At 38.0% G+C, this 23839-nt stretch overlaps 1 protein-coding gene across 1 annotated transcript; it reads left to right on the plus strand.

Annotated features, from left to right (window-relative positions):
* The first annotated feature begins 1629 nt into the window (after positions 1-1629).
* On the plus strand, positions 1630-22960 carry LOC149027709 (RNA polymerase II C-terminal domain phosphatase-like 2). The gene is made up of 13 exons (XM_089165165.1): positions 1630-2080; positions 2253-2723; positions 3235-3445; positions 8580-8737; positions 8829-8899; positions 9036-9141; positions 9234-9323; positions 17751-17814; positions 18265-18392; positions 18477-18530; positions 19167-19263; positions 20614-20759; positions 22360-22960. Exons 1-13 carry the CDS (start codon positions 1811-1813, stop codon positions 22393-22395), a joined length of 1902 nt encoding a protein of 633 aa, XP_089021291.1. The 5' UTR covers positions 1630-1810; the 3' UTR covers positions 22396-22960.
* The last annotated feature ends 879 nt before the right edge of the window (positions 22961-23839 follow it).

Raw genomic sequence — 23839 nt, forward strand, 5'->3', positions numbered from 1 at the left:
TGCGCACCTCGATTATATCGCCATGCACATCTCTTTGTTGTGCAAGGAGGTCACATGTGAAAGATGCAAAATATTAGGTTGAGATTAAAAATAATAATATGAGGTCAAAAGTTTTTAAAATTCTAAACTAGGGTCCTTGGTCCCTGTATGATCAACGTTTCATAGTACGAGTTCAAAAGTTCAATCCATTTCCAAGTTAGGGGTAAAGCCCCACCTTATATTTAAATTATATATAATAGTTATATTACATCTATCATCGTCTAGTATTGCATTGCAATGCACGTTGGAGAGATGTTACTAATTCAACACATCTCTGAAATTTTGTTCTTGTTACTAGTTTTACTTGAATCAATTAATGAATCTAATTCTACTATGATTCGATTCTATGTGTTTAAACCTTGATTCAAGTTCAATTCAATTTTATTTTTCAAACTTTCTCACTAGAACTCCCCTGCTAACCCCTTGAGTACATACATGATTCTACCTCCCCAACTAGAATATCTCACCTCCTCACCCCAAAATTCAAAAAAATATATTTTAATAATAAAAAGAATTTTACATATATTGGTTTGGAACTTGATAGATTTGAGTTTGGATCTGCGACCCTGATAGGTTTGTGCTCCTGGAACGCTTCTGGACCACAAATTTTTTTTTTTTGGGGGGGGGGGGAGCACAGGGTACTTGTGTGGGTCTCGTCCCCTCTGATTTTTTTTAATTTGTTTGTTTGTGGCCTCACCTGATTTTGTGGCTAAGGAGTGTAAGGGAGACACTTTGTGGCTAAGGAGTGTAAGGGATGATGATCCAGACTCGATAGATTTTGAGATCCAAAACGAGTTTTGATATGGATAACACAAGATTTATATTTTTTATGTGGATAATGTGCATCTTGTCGTCGTGAGGGGGGGATTGTGGTCCTCGTAATAGTTTTGAACCACACAGCAAAGAGTGGGACCCAACTATAGATATTAAATTTAAAATTAAAAATTAAAGTAGAAGTCTTAGTAGACCTCATGTGGACCCCACCCCTTACTGTGTGATACAAAACCGAATTGATCCATACTCGCTAGTATGTGTGACCCACCCAAGGTATGAAAATTTTTTCCATTTGAATCCCAAAATGTGGGCGAAATTTTTCCGATATCTAAATGGATTCGCTGGAGTTGCTTTTATAGGTGTGACAATGTGAATTTGAGTTCTCAGCGATTCATCCCTACGAAAGTGTCCCTATAAACCCTCCGTCGTGATTTCTTTCTCTCTCTAACCACGTGTTTTTGTCATCCAAAGCGGAATGCAAGAAAAACAATATATTAAGTATTTTAAACATTGAATATATTTTTTTTTAAAATAAAGTTCATTCGGACCAGCTTAAACATTCGATATTTTAAAGATTCGATATTGTTATCACTTATCAGTGACATCGATTTTTCTGTGATATGTGGCGATATTTTGCCCATTTTTCCTCCCCAGTATTCACCGTCACCGGAACTACCTAGAAAGTAAAAAAGTAAAAACTATGAAGCGAAATAGAAATAGCCCCAGTATTTACTCAACCCGCCGTTTGGTTTGCACTTATAAATTCCAAAACCGCGCGTGTTATCATTTCATTTGAAACGGGCGAGGGCGGGATACATGGACTGAAAGTCAGGAGAGTGTATGTGTGCGTGCGCGTGTGCGAGGGAGAGGACAGGTTCGGCTGGGTGTCGAGAAGAAAACGAGAAACCATTTATAGATTCATTGATAAAGCGACAAACCCTAGATTATTGATACATTTTCTGGTGTTCTCTGTATTGCTGATCAATTGGGGTTCTGGATGGGTTCTCTTGGTTATAAATCGAGGATTTATGACGGCGATACTTATGTGGGAGATGTGGAGGTTTTTCCCATGAAAACACGGAATCGTCAATTCCCAAACAACGAAATACGAATCAATTACTTCACTCCGTCTAGTGAAAGATGCCCTCCTCTCTCGATCCTTCTGTCTATTTTCCCTTCAGTAATTCGCTACAAACTCCAATCGAAAGGTCTTTCTGAACATTGTCTTCTATTTCGGCTTCATGCATCCTGCTTCAGGGGACTCAAGGTTTTCTATGCTGTGTCCATCTTTTTGATGAAAGACGAATCGATCTTTTTTGTTTTTGTTTTTGTTTTTGAATATTTAATAATTTAATAATTTAATAATTTAATAATTAACATATATTTGATTGTTGTATCTTTCGCATCTTTATTCTTTTAATTAATAACTTGGGTTGCAGACAGCGGTCGTGTTGTTTGAAGATGAAGAGCTTCACTTGGTGGCAATGCCAACCAAGCAGCAGAGGCTTACATGCTTTTGGTGTTTTTCTGTTCCATTGGGTCTTTATATGTCTTGTTTAGGAATGTTGAACCTCCGATGCCTTGCCATTGTTTTTGATCTCGATGAGACCCTTATTGTTGCCAATACAATGAAGTCATTTGAGGATAAAATTGAAGCTCTAAGACAAAAGCGTGCCAATGAAACAGACCCCTTTCGGATTTCGGGGATGTCTGCGGTCCTACAACGCTACGTAGAAGACAGAGCACTGTTGAAGCAGTATACGGAGTGTGATTATGTAATGGATAATGGGAAACTGTTCAAGGTGCAGCTTGAGAATGTTCCCCTTTTACCTAATAACGTTGAATATATGATCCGGCCAGTTATTAGATTGCAAGAGAAGAATGTCATTCTTACGCGGATAAATCCCGAGGTCACAACCTCCTCTCTCATGAACTATAGCCGTTCTTCATTCAGTGTTTTGTGCTTATTTTGTTCAAAATCTATGACTGCCCCAAAGTTTGAATCACCACTTTGAATGGCATATTCGTTCTGATACTTTGGGAGTTAATTATGAATGGTAAGTATCTACGTTGTCTAACTGGTATTTGCGTTAATTACATTAGGGACAAGAAGGATATTCTAGTCCTGAACTACTGAATGGGTTGGTTTGCTGGTATATTCATTCAATTACTTAGTTAGAGTTTGCATGTTCTCATGCATGGATCATGTGTGGATCCATGTGTATGTGTTCTGCTTTATGTTAAGATATTGGCAATTTCATTATTTGAAGACTCTCCCCAAGAAAAGTTCTTTGATTTATACATTTTGGTCATATTCCTTGGTGCCCACAATTTTGGTGCAAATTACCTTGCTGAAAGTCTTTGTTTATCTTCTTTTTTTTTTTTTTTTTTTTTTTTTCTTCTTTTCAAATCCTTCTTCAGATCCGTGATACTAGTGTGCTTGTAAGACTGCGACCTGCATGGGAGGATTTGAAAAGTTATTTAACTGCAAATGGACGAAAACGTTTTGAAGTTTTTGTTTGTACAATGGCTGAGAGAGATTATGCTCTAGAGATGTGGAGGCTTCTTGACCCTAAGGCGCACTTAATAAACACAAGGCAACTCTTGGAGCGTGTTGTATGTGTAAAATCAGGCATGAACTGTCCATATCTGTAGATATATTGATCCTTGTGTTATAGTAGATAATGCACTGTCAAATTGTTAACTGGTACTTCTATTATCAATGGAAATCATCCTCTCAATTAATGCAGTTTATATTGAATTTTGTGGATTGCACACTAAAATTGTTAACTGGTACTTCTAGTATCCATCCTTTCAGTTAATGCAGTTTTTATTGAGTTTTGGTCCCTTCATTCTGCAGGGACTTATCGTGTTTGAACTTTTCTGATGTATCAAATTCTTTCTGCGTCAGCTTGAGCTGTTTATTATAGGCTATAAACTGCATATCAAAGACACATCAGCATGCCCTACTTGTACACATACACACCGCTCTACATGTAACACCATATGGAAAGAACTTAGAAAGTCAGGGATTCTAAGTAAAAAGCAGCCTGTAGAACTTGACCATACTTGAATTGAATAATGATGGGATGATAACAAAACACTGCTGGACTATGGCTGAAACTTTGAATCAATTCCAATGGCTAAATTGAGAGATCTGATCCCAAGAACCAAATAGCCAGTAGAATGACCTCAAATTCGGGCTGAGTGAAGGCCTGGTGATGGTGAACGACTGCTGCGGATTGGGTTGAATTGTGATGGTAGGAATAGCAACTATGGTGAAGGAATGAAATTAAAAGTATAGGCTTCTTGAGGATTAATAGATGAATGAGTAATGGATGAGCCATTGAAGGGGAAATGAGATGGAATGGAAGTTTTATGCAGAGTTTAATGAATGGAAGAAAAGGGAAGGAATTACTAGAATTTTTTCCTTTTTGCTGGTTTTAGTGGTCTCCCTTTTCGAGAGCAGACGTGTGGCCACTAGGCACCTTGGTTTTCGATTATAAATACAAAAGGTGTTATAACGGATGATGTTTCCGAAAGAATGAAAATAGATTGGCTGAAGTAGAGAGGAGCGTCTAGGGTTGTGTGATCGACATATTCCTTTAAAGCTCAAAGAAAAATACTGTAGGATCCTTGTATGGCCAGACTATGGTGTATGATACAATGTTGGGTGTTAAAAAGCACCATGTGAATAAACTCAGTGTAGCAGAAATGAGGATGGTAAGATTGTTCAGTGGCAAAACTAGGATGGATAATGTAAGGAATGGTCAGAGCTGGTTTAGGAGTAGCTCTAATAAATGTAAGCTACAAGATAGTTGTTCTAGATGGCATGGCTACACTCAATAAGGCATTTAGACGCCCTTGTAAGCAGTAATCTAATCCATGTAGAAGGAAATAAAAGTGCTAAGGACAGACCTAAAATAACCATAAGAGATGTGTGAGAAAGAATATGCTTTGTTTAGGCCTTGTACCTAGTATGACCTAAAAAGCAGCCTAATTGGAATGCAAGGATCCATGTGCGTCACCCCATTTAGTTGAGAGAAAGCTTATTGTTGTTGTTGATTATGTGTGGCCATTTTTTTGCATTATGTGGTTGTGGCTTTGCAGTCTTACAATTTGCTATGATAAATCTTGGAATTAGAAAGTTTTAGGATTAGTAGAATGAAGATGGAGCATATGCTGGGTAAATAACTTTGATACATTAGGATGGGTGAAGCTCAATCTTAAATAAAGAAGGTATATAGAAGATGATACTTTACAGGAATTACAATTAGATGGATGAAGTTGAGACTTGCTTTTGAAACGCTGTATGATCGTTGTTTTCCTTTAGAACTTAAAATCACAATTTTGTAGAGCAATCATATGATTGACTATGATGCATGGTCTAGAAAGTTGGGCAATTAAGGAGTATCATACAAACAAACTTAATGCATTGGAAATGAGGATGTTGAGATGGATAGGTGGCAAAGTAGGAAGTGTACGTTAATGGATGATTGGATTAGAGCTGATTTGGGAGTAGCTCCGATACATGGCAGGCTATAAGGAAGTTTGAGATGTCATGACCATGTCACAAGTCAAGAACTTGTGAAATGTCTCACTTTTTACAATAGGTAAGACAGGAACCCAAGAGAAACAAAAAAATTGCAATTTCTTGCGAGATATGTTGGTCGAGTTGAGATCTTGAAACAATATCTCGATTCAACCATATATCAACCCAACTCCATTAAGTTCTACCATTCTCTCTGTTGCAAGCCGTGTTCCTCACCGTTTGACTCAATTTTCCCCCACATTCTTCATTGGAGTTGTCTTTGTGGATGACTTCTACTACATCTAGCCTACATCTACAACTAGTTTAACATAATTTTTAGCACATCATAAGAAAATAAATTATATATATATATTTATTGGATATATATATATATATATACTATATATATATATATTTATTTATTTATTGAGTATCCAAGCTGCTTGCTTGAAATGTATGTTTGTAAGACTAAATTATGCATAGAATAGGGTTTTAAGACTTTTAGCTCATCATAACAGTTATAACCTATGGTTTGAAATTAAACTCTAATTTAGACATACTTTTGCATTAATCTAGTGGTGCAATTGTGTATTAAATGGCTAAAAGAAGCTATACCAAGTTTTTGCCCTATCCTCCCATCATACCCCCTGATGCAGAATCATCACCAAATTGTGCTTCCTTCCCTAAATGGTCTAGGATTGGGCTATATATGCATTTGGCCTTTGATTCCTTGGGTTTACTTTGTAATTGGCCAATTTAATGGGCCTAAAATATGATAGAAACTATGAAAACAAGATTTATTTCATAAATTTGGTTAAGAATCCTATTTTAGAGGTATTTCCTTTATTATTTCAATTTCCTATTTAGGTTGACTAATTAATTAAAAGGTTAAGGAGATTAGACCTTTCCTTTTTAGCATAGGAGTCTATTTTGGAGTCAATTTCTGATTTTGAGTCCTAGTTTGTGTTCGAAACTATGCTCTGACCAATGTGGCTATAGATATAAATGTAATTTTTAGTGGAACGATGAATTGATGAACTGAACTTTGGGTTTCATTGTTGTAGGCAAGGTACAATGACGTAGCATCCCTCTCTCTCTCTCTCTCTCTCCCCCCCCTTCTTATTTGATTTTCTATCTCTTTTTCTTTTCTTATCCGAAAGAATATATTTTCTCAGTCAACTTGATCTTCAAGGACATCTTCAACAGTAGTAAGTTCAATTATCCATAACCCCTAGTCTTCTTTATCTTGTCTTCTAAACTTCTAAATTTCCCAACCCTAAGTTTTTTTCCTTTCTATTTTCGTTTTCCTTAAACAAACCTATCTCCAGCCCTTACTGACCATTAGAATCCATTAGAATTCCATCCCATAGCCTATCCTATTGTCCCCCTTTTCCAATCAAGAATATACATCATAATACCATTCAAAACCCAAGGTTCCAACCTGTTTGCTGAAGACTTGTACTCCCCCCCGCCCCTCCAAAAAAAAAAAAAAACACACCAAATTTCAGACTTAGATCTACACCAATTTGACCGTTAAAATCATCCCAGATTTAGGGATCAACCCTATATACCATTACCTAAGTTTTCTGTAACTTTCACCCTATTCCAATAACTTTTCATCCCATATCTCGAGAACCTGAGGTACTCATCTATATACACCATTAGTCTAAGTCGCTCCAAAACTATTCGACCAATATAACCGTTTGTTATTATGTATCCCATTAAACTTCCAAAGATCTTTTGACCCTAAATTCTTACTTGCTGAGATCCCGCCCCGACTCAATTTATGGGTAACAAGTTGGGCTGAGTTTGAGTTCTTAAAATGATGGACTTATTTCAATGGAGGCTGATGGTCCAATAAAGAGGAATTATTTAATTTAGAAGGAACTAAAGAGCTAGGAGTAGACCTAAGATGACCTTAGGAGAAGTGGAGAGGAAAGAAATGCATAGCTTAAGCCTTGTGTCAAGTATAGGGCTGCAAAAGGGACGGGTCAGGCTGGGCTTTCCCAAACCCAATCCCAACCTTGAATGCTCTTAGCTAAGCCTATTCTCGCCCTTACCTTGATTAAGGGCCTAAGATTTTTATCCTAGACCTTGAACCCTAGCACGCCAAGCCAAACCCAATCCCACCCTAATTGTCCTGGATTGGGTAGCGTTTGGATAGGCTGGCCTTGTCCTTGTCCGTATCCTTGATTGGCCCTGCCCCTATCCTTGATTGGCTTATCCTTGACTCTAGCCCTGTACCTAGCAAATTTAATCAAAGTATCTTAGATAAATTGAAAATGAGATGCTTTCCAAAATGCAAACTCTTAATAAATTCAAAGATCAAATCAATGTGAAAAATAAAAACTTTCGATGTATTATTATCAAATCTGGTATGATAATATATTAATATCCGAACTAGGTGTACAATAGAAAAATTAGAACTTTCGTAACCTAACTTCTTGTTGAATCAAAATTATTTGATATTAAGAAATAAAATAAAGAAAGAATATGACTTACAAGCTGCGATTACCATCTATGTCCTTGTTAATCTGATGTTAGTGGTATCTCAGTTAGATGCACAATTAAAAAAAAAATTGAAACTTTCATATTTTAACCTGTTGTTAAATTTGAATCATCTGATATATTAAAAAGTTAATAAAGAAGTAATAAAACTTCCAAGTTGCTATTACATCTGATATAAAAAATAGTCTCAAGCAAACTAAAAGTAAAATTCACAAAAGTATAATGCTTCTAACTCCATATTGTTTCTTGGTCCACAAAACAATAAAACAGTTTATAAATCCATATTGTTGGCTTGAACACAAAAATCATGGTTGGGATTAGGGCCAAAATATTAGGGATGGGTCAGGTAGGGTCAAGTGGGACAAACGCTAATCCCAGGTTGCACTTGGCCCTAATTCAGGGTCAGAATATTTGGCCCTGACCTGCCCCTGGGGCCAAAATCTTGAGCCTAGGTTCATTCGGGCTTAAGGAGGGGCAAGGCAGTTTAGGGCTACCAGGGCCAAACTTGCACCCCTACTTGAGTATGACATTGAATAGAGCTGATTGTACTCATTGATCGATGTGGCCAACCCCATTTATTTGGGATAAAGTTTAGGAGTTGTGGTTGTGGCTGTGGGGGGGGGGGGGGGACCACATAGTGGAGAGGGACAATTCAGATGTACTTTTTGAACATTAGCCTTCCTACTTTGTTCTCATTGTCACCATTTAACCTGCTTTGAACTCACAGGCTTGAGGAAATCCTTGCTTAATGTCTTCCAAAATGGAATTTGTCATCCAAAGATGGCAATGGTGATTGATGACCGTCAGAATGTTTGGGAAGATAATGACCAGTGTCAAGTTCATGTTGTACCTGCATTTACTCCTTATGCTGCTCCTCAGGCAGAGGTACATATTATTCTTTCAGAATACCATTCAGTATGGTTATGGTGTTACTTTGAACTTTCAAGAACTGACTGCTAAATTATATATTTTATAGACAGCAAATGCAGTGCCGGTTTTATGTGTGGCCAGAAATGTTGCATCCAATGTCAGAAGCGGCTTTTTCAAGTAAGTGAGCCTCTTAGTTTTATTACTGAGGCACTTCGTATAACTGTATAGGTTGGGCTGTTGGGTATGTTAGTGCTTATCTTGGTTATATTTGTATTTGCCAAGTAATATACATATGCCACCTTTTGTTATACAGAGAATTTAATGATAATCTATTGAGAAGAACGTTTGAACTCTCTTTTGAAGATGATACTTCAAATTTACCAAGTCCACCTGATGTTAGCAGCCATCTGATGTCAGAGGTAATTAAATTGTTGCGCTTTACTTTTGAGCTTTATGAATGTGCATGGCATACAAATTCATCATTTTCTTTTTTTTGGCGCTGAAATTTCAGGGTACGGGTTTTGCACCTAATGGAAGAAGAGATGCTCTCTCGTGTGAGGGCATAAATTATGCTGAAGTTGAGCGAAGAATTAATCAACCGGTATTTTCTCCAAGCATTATGTTCTTTATTGTCAAGCTCACATATTGCCTACTGCCAAAATGTGGTAGATTGATGGTCTTGACTCTTGGTCATCATTTGTTTGCCAGATAAAAAGGGGTGGGAAAAATAAACGTGGGACCCACTTGTAGTGGGGTGGGGGAATAGGAAAGGAAAGGAAAAGATTTTGTGGAGAAGTTGTAATTGTGGGTTCCACTTTTATTATATCCCTCAATTTCCCACGAAGTCCCATTAATTTAGTGGGACTTAAAAGGAGGTGGGTGGGGAAGGTAACATGCCATGTCAGCAGATAGGCTTCCTTAATTTAAGGAAGCTTGTTTTCCCACTTTCCCACTCGGCACTCCATTGAACCAAACAAACCATGCTTTGGGATTTCATAGAAAAATATATTTTTTCCCTCCCCACTTAAACTTCAGCAAACAAACGATGCCTTGATGATGAAAGCCTAGAATAGGACTGCAATAGTGGGCTTCTGGGAAGGAGAATTATGAGAATATAAGAGGAAGAAGGGGAAAGTAGAAACAGGGAAGGAAAACTCTCAATCTAATAATACTATTTTATTTACCTGAAATTGTATCCTAATAAAAACTATTTAGAGGAACTAAAACCAAATCATAGTTAAAATATGAAACTCAAAAAAAAAAAAAAAAAAAAAAAAATCTAAAACAATCACGTAGGAGTACTAAAAACCAGATAGAAGATTAAAAGTGCAATAATATATTAACCAAGTCTTGTTGGACCAAACCCATTGCACCAGTTCTTATTGGATTGGAGCTGATTGAACCAGTCTGATACTACATCTATTCTCCTCATCTGAAAGAACTCAACTTCGACGAGTTTGGATGAGGTCAAAGACTGCCATCTGATTCAACCTGTAGTAGAAGGTGTGTACCAGCAGCCTTCTTCAGCTTGACAGATGGAAGATCTTTTATTGGGAGGAATTTCATCTCAAGACCAATATGCTGGAAGGAATATGTTTTCTCACGTTGCATAACCATAATGCTTGGCTTTCTTGTCGTACAACCATGGGCTTCATAAAAGAATGTGACAGACTTTTAAACAAAGAACATTGTGCATTGTGCTGCACTAGTCCACCAAAACAATACACAAGTAAAAAACTTTCATGGGCTCCTGTAGAAGTGGTCTGGGTATTATTTTCAAAGAGCATTCTGGAGTGCAGTGATGGCTATCTTGTTTCCTTATCGACCTTGGGATGCCCTTGAAGGGATAGGTTTTTGCTATCAGCAAGCTGTGCTGCTCGCAAATGAAGGTATTCCACAATTGATGGAGGAAAGTGACTGGTCTGAAGCTTTGGATCTCGTACTTGGCATAAAGAAACCTTCATTGGCTATGGTTGATATTTTAGTCAATGATATGATTGATATCCAGCACTCAGTTAAGGTTTCTGTGTGTTTTGGCTAGGGTTGAAGGTAGGCCTAGAGTTGCTGGTTTGAGGCTTTAGGGTGCTGTTGTGGGTTGCAGTTCAGAACTGATCCGAGAAGTTATGGATTTAAACTGGGAGGTTTGAAAATTTTCTGGAAAATTTCATTTTTCTGTGACTTTTTAATGAAGAAGATGAATTGCAGGAAATTTCAGATTAGGGTAAAGTAGGTTGGAAGGGGCTAATAACTTGGGGAATGGTTCTTAGGTTAGGTGCAATCCTAGCAGAGGTGTTACAGAGTTTAGAGGGGCTGGGGAGGTGGGGTTTACACAAGGATGTTGCTACTGTTTGCACAGAAACAGGGGGAGAAAGGGATGGCTTGCGGACTCTAGGGGAGAGGCCTAGGATGTAGGAGAAAGTGTGGGGAGGGGTAGGGGTGAATTGCAATTGGGGTGGGAGTGATTTTAAGGTCTGAAACTGAGGGGGAGGGGTTGGGAGGGCAGCAGACAGAAAGGGGAGAAGGCTGGAGTTGGGGATGGGGTTAAACTTACTTGTGAATTGAAAAAATTGCAGAAAGCTTTCTATAGAATGCTTGAATCAGTGATTGAAGACCTTGAGGTTGAAGAAACAATGCACAAACCCAGCTGCGGAGTGTCCCTAAGGATCACATGACTTTCACAAGCCAGTATTCTCAAACTATATTTTCATTCATTGATCAAGACCCTTGTTGCAAGAAAGACTTAGGCTATTTATAGCGTTGTAACCCAACTAAATTCAAATAGGTAACTTGCCCCCTAAGCAAACAAAACTTGACAAATTAGGACTCACCCAAACAACTCTTACTAATACTCCAAAAGGAAATAACTCTTTCTTGTTTTACGTTAACCCCAAAAATAGGAGTTGTTAAAAGGAAACCATTCTTTCCTATTTTAGAACTACTCTAGGTCTCGGACCAAATGGAAATTTAAACCGAAAGGAAACAAATAATTACTTGATTCTTATGACTCCCAAAATAGGAAATATAACTAAATTACCAAATTAAACTGGACTGGGTCACCATTAATGCTCAATCCAGGGGTAGGAATTGACTAATCTACCCCGGGATGGATTCAGCCCTCTTAGTTGGGCCCTGGCTCACGGCTGGGCTTGGGCCCTTTTTGGGGGCTGGCTAGGGCTGGTTACATCAGAGAACCTTTTCCCCCGTTCTCTCTTTCTTGCGGCAGTCTCTCTCTCTCTCTCTCTCTCTCCCTCCCCCCCCCCCTCTTCTTTTCTGTTTTCTTTTATTTCTGAAACTTGAAGCAGAATTGAAATACAAAAGAAGGAAAAGAGAAAGAAAAGAAAAGAAAAAGAGAACAAAGGAGGAAGAAGAAAATCCAGCAAGAACACGTCTTCTCCTTGCTGCAAGGTTCCCCTACCTCTTCATTTCTTAACCGTAAGCTTCCTACCCCTTCCTAGATAATTTTAGGTCACTCTATAACCACCCACATTAAAGCTTAAAGGAAAATTTTATAGGACCGTTGTTCGACCAGATATGATGTACGGTGCAGAGTGTTGGACTGTTAAAAAGAATCATATAGATAAACTCAGTGTAGCAGAAATGAGAATGCTAAGATGGATGAGTGGCAAAACTAGGATGGATAAGATAAGAAACGATCATATTAGAGTTGGTCTGGGAGTTGCTCCCATAAGTGATAAGCATAGAGAAAGTCGTTTGAGGTGGCACGGCCACGTTCAACGGAGACCTATAAATGCTCCTGTATGGAGAAGTGATATAATCCATATTGAAGGAACTAGAAGAGCTAGGGGTAGACCTAAGATAACCTTAGGAGAAGTGGTGAGAAAGGATATGTATAGCTTAGGCCTTGTATCTAGCATGGCCTCGAACAAAACTGATTGGAGGGCAAGAATCCATGTAGCCGACCCCATTTAGTTGGGACAAGGCTTATTGTTGTTGTCTATAACCACCCACATCTTTTTCATCTATCTCCACATTATTAAACTAAACTATTTCCCTCCCATTCCCCTTTTGGGTTTTCCATCTTTGTCCAAATTATTTAACTAAACTATATGCCTTCCATTCCCATTTTGAGTATCCCAAACCCTTCCCATACTCAATCACAGACTTCCCTTCCCTTCCCAATTAATTTTAGGTAAAGACTGATCACCCCATCAGTACCCAAATAATTTTGTTTAAACCCCAAACCTTCCCAGGGCCTCCCATCAATATCTTAGAGATTCACAAACATCTTAATCCTTTCCTTTGCCTTCTAGGACCCAATTCCAGTTCCTCAATAACTCTTAGATATCTCAATTTACATCCACCGGTGCCTTAGATTACGTTTATCATAAATCATTCTCAATAAACCTCGCTAAATCTCCATTCTTTCCCATTGATTATATTATTTGCTGGTTTAGAAGAAGATTATCCTGGGCAAACCTTAAATTTTAGGGAACCCATCCAAGAAACCCTAATCCTAAAATGGGGTTTACATCACTAGGAAGGCTCTATTACTTGTGTGATAGAACGACCACATTTCATTCCATGGCTACACGAACTGTTGTGATTGATGCCATGGACTTTCACACTCCCCTTTGCACTAAAAAAATTCCTACTTACCACCAAAAAAAGTGTTGAGTAAACATGGTGTAACATGTCTCCATCTTCCTTTGTGGTTGTTTGTGAATTTTAAAAGTAACCGCAAGCGCACGGTATCGTGTAGCTAACGGGTCGATCTCAGGGAGATATGCCACTTAGAATTTGAACTTCTTAATAGTAATGCGAGAGTGGAATGATTCAATTTTTTTTTTGTTAACTAATTAACTAAACTAAACGATCCTAATCTATATATCTAATGCAATCGAATTGAAACGAACAATAAATTAAACACAATCAATGCATAAATAAAAGACAGGAAAATGCAGATGCAACACCACCCGTCACCAGAAGCAGAGGCACGACTGTAGGCTTGCTCCGGTTATGTGGTCCGAGATTATGAATGAATAGGCAGAAAGTAAATAACAGAAAGTAAATAACAAAGCAATAAACAAAGCAATAAAAGGAAAAGGAAATAACTAAAATGCAGATGCAACACCACCCGTCACCAGAAGCAGAGGCACGACTGTAGGCTTGCTCCGGTTATGTGGTCCGAGATTATGAATGAATAGGCAGAACAATAAATAATGATAATGCTGAAAGTAAATCCTAAATTAAGAATATAGAGGGGTAGATAGAAGCGGGAATGGAGGGAGGAGAGAAGATTAATAAAGAAGGTTACTTACTTGCGAATTGAACAAACGATTCGAATCTCAACCAACCCTAACAACCAGATCTAGATCTAGAATGATCTAAATCTGCAATTGCTAGACCCGAGAAAAACGAATCTAAAAAAATTGAATCTTGAACTTGAAGCTTGAACTTGAATTGCATTACATAAAAAGATTAAACCTAAACATTGAATCTAGAAATTTAAATCTCACTAATGCAAGCAAAGAAAACTAGAGAAAACATAAATAAACTGAAGAGAGAAGAAAGAATGCTTCTACTAAGCTCTAAGACACGTTCTCCTTTGATGGAGTAGGCTCTCCTTTTATAGAGTTTACATGAGATATGAAGCACGGCTGAATTTGAATAAAACTCAGGGTTTCTATTGACTCATCCAATTAGGGTTTTGACGTACTAATCGCGCCGACTTAGAGAGATCAGATGCATAATCCCACCGTTGGATTTGAGGTTTAAGTAGTCGTGAAGCTCTCCTCCAAAAATCAGCACGATCGGACATCGGATGACCGTTCGATGAAGGGTTTGATCGAAACTGGACTGAGGCATTCAAAAACGGGATTTTTGCTTCATCCTTATCTGAATATAATTCTTTTTCCTCTTTTTCTTTCTTTAATCAAATCCTAAATAGAAAATAAGATATTGAGGTATGCAATGACTCTTTTCCATCTGGACTCTCTCAATAATATCTCTGTAGATTTGATTTAAAATCTCAGCCGTAGATCAAATTTGCCTTCTTTATCTCTTCAATATTTCGGAGTTGGCCCGTAATCACACATCTCTAGCCCATCATGCTCCAGATCAGGCCCATTTTCGCATTTGAGAATTTGAATGGACTTCTTGACGAGTAAAATAGCATGATTCAAGCCCAAAACTCCAAATATTTGCTTAAATCTTGAAAAGTCCTAAAATCTGCAAAAACAACATAAAACCCAAGGTAACTCCATTCTAAGTGTATAAAATGCATGCTTTATGCCTTAAGATTTCACACATAAATGTGTTCATCAGTGGTGATTGAGATTGGGAGGTGGGCATATTGCCCACCTTTCCTGGAGGAGTCTGCCATTGTTGGGTGGAGAGATAATTTGTGTTTATAATATTGTAACTGGGTGTAAATTTACTTATTTATATTTGTAGACTTACCACTAAGATAAGGTTTTAACACCCAGAAAACTATGTCCCTTTCTCTGCGTGGAAAAGGAAGGCACAGGCAAAAGTTGCAATACATCTCCGGCTAAGTTCAGGGTCACATGTTAAGAAGGATTTATACACTAACCTCATTTCAAGACTTTTTGAAAGTAGTGGGTTCTTGGAATTATGGGACTTGTATCTTCAATTCTTCATCCTTTCACCCCACTTAACCGAGTAGTTACAGTTTTGATATTTTATGGAAGAAGATACACTAATCTTCCCCTTTTAACCTTTACCTCACCTCTCCACTCCAGATTCAGCCCCTCTGATTACCTGACATTGCTATCAGAATATAAAGTACTCCATGCTGCCACCCCCTTCCTCCCTCCTCCCTTGTCCCCATCCTCCCTCCTCCTGTCCCCCAAACACCCAGCAGGTTTCCCTTTAATACAATCATCCTCCTCCCCTGCCAGAGTAGCAGAGAGGGGAAATAAAGCCCTCTGGCCATCCACCCTCAGATCCAGAGACCACTGCTGGAAAAACAGAAACTCTATACCATGTTACCAATTCAATCAGTGGAGCAGTCACTCAGTCTATCAATCAATCAATTAATCAGTAAATCCATCAATCAACCAATCAATCAAGCAAAGAAATATACCTCGAGATCACCTTCTTGTTGCCACAATTATGCTAATGCTCTTCAATGTCTGATAGCCTACACTTCCTTTCTTCTACTTTATGGGATACAGCTTCTTTTCTTGAATCTAGTAACTTCTTGTGGCAGATCCAACCATTGGATGTTCCTGAAAGACTGAAGCTGAGGTTGATGGCAGTGTACTAACAGCAATATGACTCTTGAAAGTCTCTTCTGTTGTTGATTGTTTATGAGGAAAAAACACCACAGATTTGAAATTAGAAATTAAAACAGATGTGTCTACTTACGGATTGAAGCACCTAACTGTTGAAGGAAGCTTATCACTGATGTACAGGTTGATGGAAGGCTCCAGTGGGAGGATGACACCCTCAAAACAATAGTTGATTCTGATGGCTAGCATGAAGGTTCTAGAAGATATAGGTCTGCTGCAATAAACCACCACAGAAAGCTGCAGCAGGAATACAGGGAAGATGGGGAAGTATCTTTATTTTATGTGATCCTACTAATAACTACACCTCAGCTTCAAACAGATTTTGGTAAAACATATAGTGGCATTACAGAAGTAAAATAAATCAGAAAGAAGGGAGAAGAATGAAGAGGGATCTAACCAAGCCCCCACCTGCAGCCTATGCCAGCTTCTTGCAAAACCTATGGCATCTCTTCTTGCTTTAGGAGGAATCTCACCATATTATGTAGCCTCAGTTGAATGAGGGCCACTTGATGAAGATCTTGTCAAAACCAACCTAAATGTCCGAGGAAGTGCTTCTTGAAGTTTTGGGTTATGGAGTTTATGGGGTATTATTATAAGGTAAATTCAAAAGAGGTCCCTGGGATTGCTGTTTGACCTTTGGCTTGAAAGGTATACTATATCAAGGTTCAATGTGTCTGAATTTTGAATCCAGTCGAAAATAAGGGGAAGTTGTTCATGGGATTAGTAGGATCTTGGAGATATGGGGTCAATATTTTGTTATAAATTTCTTATTGATCCAATTAGTGAACTGGCTTGAAAGTTGAAACTTGAGTCAAGTCTGGGTGATATTGAATGGGATTATGGGAGGATCCCTGCTGCTAGAATGCAATATTACGGTTGGATGGAGAGAAACCTAAATTCTTGGTTTTAGGGTTTTCTTAGATCTTGAATTTGAAGAAAGGTTGTATATTGTAATTGGCTAGCTGGAATGGTTTCAAACTGGGATATTGTCTAACGGTTTATGGGGGCAGGCTGTGGTTTTAGTCTGGGATAAAACTGATTTGGTGAATCAGGAGTTATGAAGTTTCCTGAATCTGGAGGGAAAAGGTTTGACCAGGGTATTTGGGGCTTCAAAAAAAAAAAAAAAAAGAAGGAAAAAGTAAGGGGAGGAAAGTGGGATTTGGATGCTGTTGATATACTAACCTTGATGTGCTTCAATGGAGGAAGTGAGAAATGGAATGGCAGGCTGAATGAACAACCTAGACAAGGATATTAAACTTGAACCACCAAGAATGTTCAACAGCCTAGGATCCCAGGGTTGGGCTTTAAACATTGATCTCAACAGTTCCGGACTATAATTACCAGACCAATAACCCACAAAGGGAAAAGCCCCAATAGCCACTGTAACTGAGCTGGTAACTGTTACTCTTACCTCAAAGGGGGTATAGATAGATGGCTAATCAGCTTTGCAAATTGCAACCCATAGTAGAAATAATAGATGAAGTCCTTAAAGAATTAGAGCTTGAAAACCTAGAAACTAAGGATGGGAACATTTCCCTACTAGCATCCCTAGCTGCTCTGTAGCAACTCTATTAGCCCTATTTTGGCCTCTTCTTGAAAATGCAGGTCCTTGGATCTGCATCAAAAGCACAAAGCCAAGGAATCTTAGCTAGGGGAGGTGGTACTGCTGCTGATTAATTCAGTGTATTGCCCTGTCTATTTCATATACAACTACTTGTGTGCCTGTACAGTCGTTGAATCTTACTTGGGTGCAGGTCTCTCTAGAAAGTGATCGTCAAATACGAAGTCTACTACAATCAACACAGTCTTTCTCATCAGGTAATATGTCGTGTAATTTACAAATGGTTCTTTTTGTTGTTGTGCTGATACTGATTGCATACCCTTCCCCTAGGTGTTAATTATCTTTGTAAATTTCTAAATATTTTGGGTTCAAGTTCATTTCATGAATATGATAATGGTTTCTGTTTCTTAAACTGGTTTAAGCCAACTTGTATGGCCCCTAGTGTAAATTATGTGCTTGTGTACAGACATTTGCATGCTTAACCATTCATTGCACCGTTGTGAAATGGCTCCCATATTGAATCTGGCCATCATTAGCGGTTTCTTTCGTTTTTTTAGAGTTCCTTTTGTTGATTTAATGGTGCCTTTCCTCATTTGTTCTAAGCCACTGTTGGATGACTGGTCTGTGAAATTACTGATATCTAATACAGTTTAATTGTTTAAGGGTTGAGGAATCGAAATGGCTAACCGTTCTTCCTAGGCTTGCAGAGGATGATGAAAATCATGCATCTACAAGTGGCAGAGATGTCCTGAGTGAAAGTGGAAAAGTGATTTCCCTTTTGTCCTCTGTATCTACTGCGGTGCTGCAAGAAATTGGACGGAGGTGTAGCTCGAAGGTAAAGTCACTAGATTATGACATTTGCATGTGCTTTGCTCTGGCAGTTCCCATGTCAACTACTGGCACATTTCTGGTTTGTTAGGTTGAATTCAATTATGTGGTCAGCATCAGTGAGGATCTGCCGTGGTCTGTTGAGGTCAGTAGGAACTCTGTGCCTCATAATATTTATAAACATTTGTCAACATTTTTGCTTTTTTTAATGTCCATCTTATCATTTTTAGTTCAATTCTTTTTCATCTAGTATATATTTTTCTACGAATTTATACAAGTTCCTTTTGTTATCTTCAACGACTGCAAGAAAGATTTGGCCCTAGACACAGTGAAGTGGAGGAATGAAGATCCATGTTGCTGGTCCAAGCAGCTGAGCCAATGACTCATTGAATTGAGTTTGTCTCTGAGCTTACATTTATTACTTGGTTCCTGATGGTGGAAGAAGAAATAATGCTGTGGATCCTCTTCATTACTTGTTGCCACTGCATACAAACCCCAAGCAAGCTTCTAATTGTCATTAATTTTAGAAGAAGAAAAGAAGAAAAAACATGCTTTTCTGGTATAAATAGCTAGCATGAGTAACTATAGTGCTATAAATAATCTTGTCTTCACCCAATATTAAATTGGGAATTGACTCCTTTTTTTTTGGGGGGGGGGGGGCAAAAATTTGGAATCTACTTTGTCTTCAAAGAATTGTTTTCTTCGTAATTTATGTGTTTAAAGGAGTCCTGTTGTATGTCAATGCATCCAAGGAAGCTCACTTGGTTGATATCTGTTCTAGGTTTTGTTTGCAGGGGAGAAGGTAGGTACTGGGGTGGGGAAAACAAAGAAAGAAGCTCAACTAAAAGCCTCTGAGGATGCCCTTCACAACTTGGCTGGTAAGATTTTCATCCTTGATATATTTATCCTTGCATGCTTTTCATGTCTCCGTGTTTCTTAGTTTTGTTGGTTTTATCGTGCTGAAGGGTTGAAATCTTTCATAAATCCGAGTTTTTATTACTCTAATAAACAACAAGCATGATTGATTCAGACAAATCACCAAAGGGCTTATTTATTTGGAAATAAACCTTGAGTTTGATAATTGGGGGGGGGGGGGGAAGAATTCGGATATAATTGGTGAGGGAGTGACAACTCCTCTCACCTTTATTCTTTAGTAATACCATTCTTGAAATTACATAAACCTCACTGGGAAGGTCAAAATAAAAAAAAGAACAAAACATAAAAGTACAACTTAATATGACCTATAAGAAGTGACACAAGTACCCTGTAGAACATAAACTCTTTAACAGTCTCCTTCAAGCTGGAGAATAAATGTCATGCTTTCCCAAGCATGTCATGCTTTCCCAGCTTGCATAAGAGGGCGTCTAACTGGCCAGAAATGAGAGGAGATATCTGCTACTTGATCACCTGTATTTACAATTACAAATGGAGTTCAAATATAACCCAGATCCAAATTTTCTTTGATGAAGTGGCTATCAAACTGAATGTGCTTAGTTCAGTCATGTTGATCAGTATTACGAGAAATGCTTATTGATACAGATTCATGCCAAATTGGGCTTCTGTGTTTAGAAATAAATGTAGGTTTGGGTTTCATATATGTTGAGCCTTTGATCCCAGGCCATATTGGGTTAGGCCTTTCCTTTCTAGTATAATATATTCTGTAATCTATTTTGAGTTTTTCTTATACAAGGTTGTAATTCAGGTTGTAATATGGGCAAGTATTAAAAATTGAATTAACCAATAAAATTTTGAGCTCTGTTAATTGCCACTAGTTAGGTAAATTGTTTAACTATTTTCTTCTCCCCCCCCCCCCCCCCCCAAAAAAAATATATATATATATATATATATATATATATATATATATAAAACTCCTTTTTATGTGATTTCTTCTCCTCAAAGTTGCTGAAATAAGTCATAGGACATTCTCCGTTGAACAAGCTGCTTGTCGTTTTCTTTCTGCAACAATAGTAAGTTTACAGCATCCCCAGCCCCTTAAATTATCTTCTAACCCTCTAAAACATAATCCAATCTTTCCCCTTTGATTTTGCATTTCTACACCATCAGTTGGTCATAAAATGTTACTTTTAATGCCTGTGGCAGCTTTCATGTTTTTTGTTTTTGACTTATATTTTCATTAAATAAAATTTTCATTTGAAAATAAATGTCTCATCGTCATTTGAGCATTAAGTTGGTGCTTTTTTGTCTCTCTCTCTTTTCTGATTGTGCAGATCAATATAGAGAAGATGCAGCTGCTGATTCTGAAGCTGTAGTTGAAGATTGTAAGCTTTCTCTTGGAAATGAAAACGGATTTTTATGGGAATTTGTCGATTTCAGACTAGAGGAGCTGCAGAAACCCTGTGTCAGCAATTCTAAGGTTTGATCATGTTATAAAGAATAAACTTAATTTCCATAGCTAAAGCATGCAATTCTTTGCTTAGATAAGGGTTAGAGCATGAAAATTTTTGTAATTGCAGTAACATTGAGTATACTTTCTGGAGCTGGGGCTTGTCCTTTGGATCTCATGTTGGATCAAAATGTCAGACTTGGAAAAAGTGGCCTGTATGCCTATGACCATGATTGGAACTGAGCCCCAACACTGCAGCATTTGAATTCACCCTCAAACTCCGACCTCACACACCCTGCAAATAGAGAGATGAACCAAGCTAGAAGATAACTGTAAATGGCTTAATGAACACTGAAATTGATAAACGACCAACCCAATAACATGATTTCCCCCAACCTGAATACCAAACTGATTTGCCCCAACTGAGGGTTTTCCCCTCAGCTACGAGCTCTACTTGTCGCTTCCCTTAGACACAAATTCTGTCACCCTACCCCCCCCCCCCCCCAAAAAAAAAAAACCCCTATATACCCCAAAACAAATCCTACCTTCCTTTTTCTCCTGCCAAAAATCCCAACGTAAATGTGGCTACCAACACCCCCCCCCCCCAAATTGAGACCTTGCCATCTGTCTTTATGTTCTCTTGTTCACTTATTCCCCACATGTCCTGCTATGTTTGATCCCCTCTGCCCCACCTATATATTATGCGGTGTACACTACCTTGGATAGAAAACATGAGGAAGGAAGAAAGAATAAATAGTGATAAACGAAAAATGAGAATTGAAAGTGAAGGTAAGAGGGAAGAGAATAGCCCCAGTGAAATCAGGGAAGTCTCAGCTACATGGTGCAATGATATGTATCCTAGCCCTCCAATAGGCCTTATCTGAGGTCAGACTTGGCACTAGACTCAAATTATGTACAACCTCACTTATGGCTATAATAGGTCTGCCTCTAGCTCTTTTAGTGATTCAATTGGAATCAGGTCATCTTGTTGGGGTGTCCCTAGGCATCTACTGCGCTTGGTCAAACCGCCTCAAATTACATGCTCAGAGCTTGTTGCTAATTTGGAACAACTCTAGTATCAGGTCCAATATAATTATTATACATCCTAGTTTTGTCACTAGTACATTCTAAAATCCTCATCTGTAACACAGCTTCACTACATGGTGCTTCTTAACTGCCCAACAAGTCAAAAAACAGTCCTGAACTATTTTTTAAGCTATACAGGGATGTGTCAATCACACAGAGTTGCACCTTTCCATTTTATCTAGTCCACTTCAATTCGTTGTGAAAGATCATGTATTTCACCTTCTGTGTATAACAGACCTAAAAAAATATCTGGAATTTTCGCTGGGGAATTTTTCCTAGTTGTCAGAATTCATCATAGCATATGTAGAAGTCACATATCGAGTGCTTCATCCTCCCCCCCCCCCCCCCCTCCTGCAGACATGTTAACAGTTGTTGAAAAGAAAACAGGAGTCGGAAGATCATCTTTTTGTAAGACCAAGATAATTTGCCAGCTTGGTTTTTCATATATTTGTAGATTATACTGGTGATATTGAAATGTGTGGTTTTTTTTTTAATTACTAATTTTGAGGTTTAATACATGCCTGACCAGTAATTTTCTTTACAGGCTGCCGAAGATGATGTTCATGGTAGTTCTGGATGATGTGCATGGTAGTTCTAGATCTGTGATGAGTAATCAGGCATAAAGGCACCAAGGTAACGTACAATTTTTTTTTTTTTTTTTGGCAAGGGAAAATGATTTTGTACAACAGTGGCAATCTGAAGCTAAATTCATTGGTCTATTACACGTGGCGTTGAGTTATGGGTCCACACTAGTGTGCATCTCCTCGTCTTCCCCCTTGTTCATTTACCAGGAGAAATCAGTTATATCCTTGAGCAAACCGAGTAAAAAAGTTCTAGGGTTATTAATATGGTTCTTGGAACAAAGACTGATCCCAGCATGGAGTAATGGATAATGAAAAGCTGTTTTCTAGTTATTTTTCCCTTGGTGAGAAGGCAATTAGATTTAACCTCCTATATCCAAATTTTACTTCTTTGAGCAAAGATGTCGGGATCCATGACATTTTTCCTCTGATTGGAACATAATTAATTTAATTTAATGCATTATAAAACGTGGAGTTTCCAAATATTCCTTCAATAAACATCAATAAATTTAATTTGTTAATACCGAGCTTAGGTGTGTGGACTTAGGACCCGTTTGATAACCCACTGAAAAACGATTTCTAGTGTTTCTTGTACAATTTTTTACGCATTAATTCTCATTGCTGATGTTAAAGGGGTAAGTTTGGCTCAGATGGCCTGAAGTTGTCCTGTCCTATCTTGAACCTGAGTATGTCTGTGCTCAAAATCCGAATCGTGATATCAACCTTAGATTTAATCATGATCGTCATCTTTATTTTGATCTTGATTAGTAATTAATTGTTTTCAAGTTAAATATGGTGAGAAGTTTTCAGCAACACCCTAAGATAACCCTTAAAATTAATGCAACCCTCTGAGTTATCTAATTTAATGATGCCTCTTGCCATTAGGAAATAATGTTATATGATGAATAATTTTGAACGAGAAATCTTACACTCGAGTTTTGACTTGTTCTTCCGCTGCTGTCTATAATTTTTTCCTCTTCTAACAATAAATTTGTACAAAGTTTGGGAAGTATAGTTCATAAATAGTATTTATTAAATTATGAATAAATAAAAACATAACTGAGATTAACAGTGATAGTAATAAGGAGTTTTTGATTAAGAAATTGGGTAATTCAAAGGATAGGTATTAATATAAGAGGATAATTTAGTTGTGATGTAAAGTGAGGATTAGGATTAAGATAGGATATTCAAGATTGTAGACTTAAAAAGAGCCTGATGCATATCCTCCCGCATGGCTTCGCTTCTATCTTATTGTCTATTTCTTCCTTCTTGTTGATCAGCCTAGGAAGGCATCAAAGAAAAAGAGAGAAGATAATTAAATGACAAAAATTCACTAGAATAACAGTTACAGGAAAGGAAAGAACAACTGCCTAGTGCCTATCGCAACTACAATCCCACTGCTCGGTCTTCTTGCTTTGGGATCTGGATAAGTGGTAGCTCCAC

This window comes from Hakea prostrata, chromosome 1 (genome assembly GCF_041222555.1).
Source record: "Hakea prostrata isolate BN-2017 chromosome 1, UWA_Hpros_2, whole genome shotgun sequence".
Lineage (NCBI taxonomy): Eukaryota > Viridiplantae > Streptophyta > Magnoliopsida > Proteales > Proteaceae > Hakea > Hakea prostrata.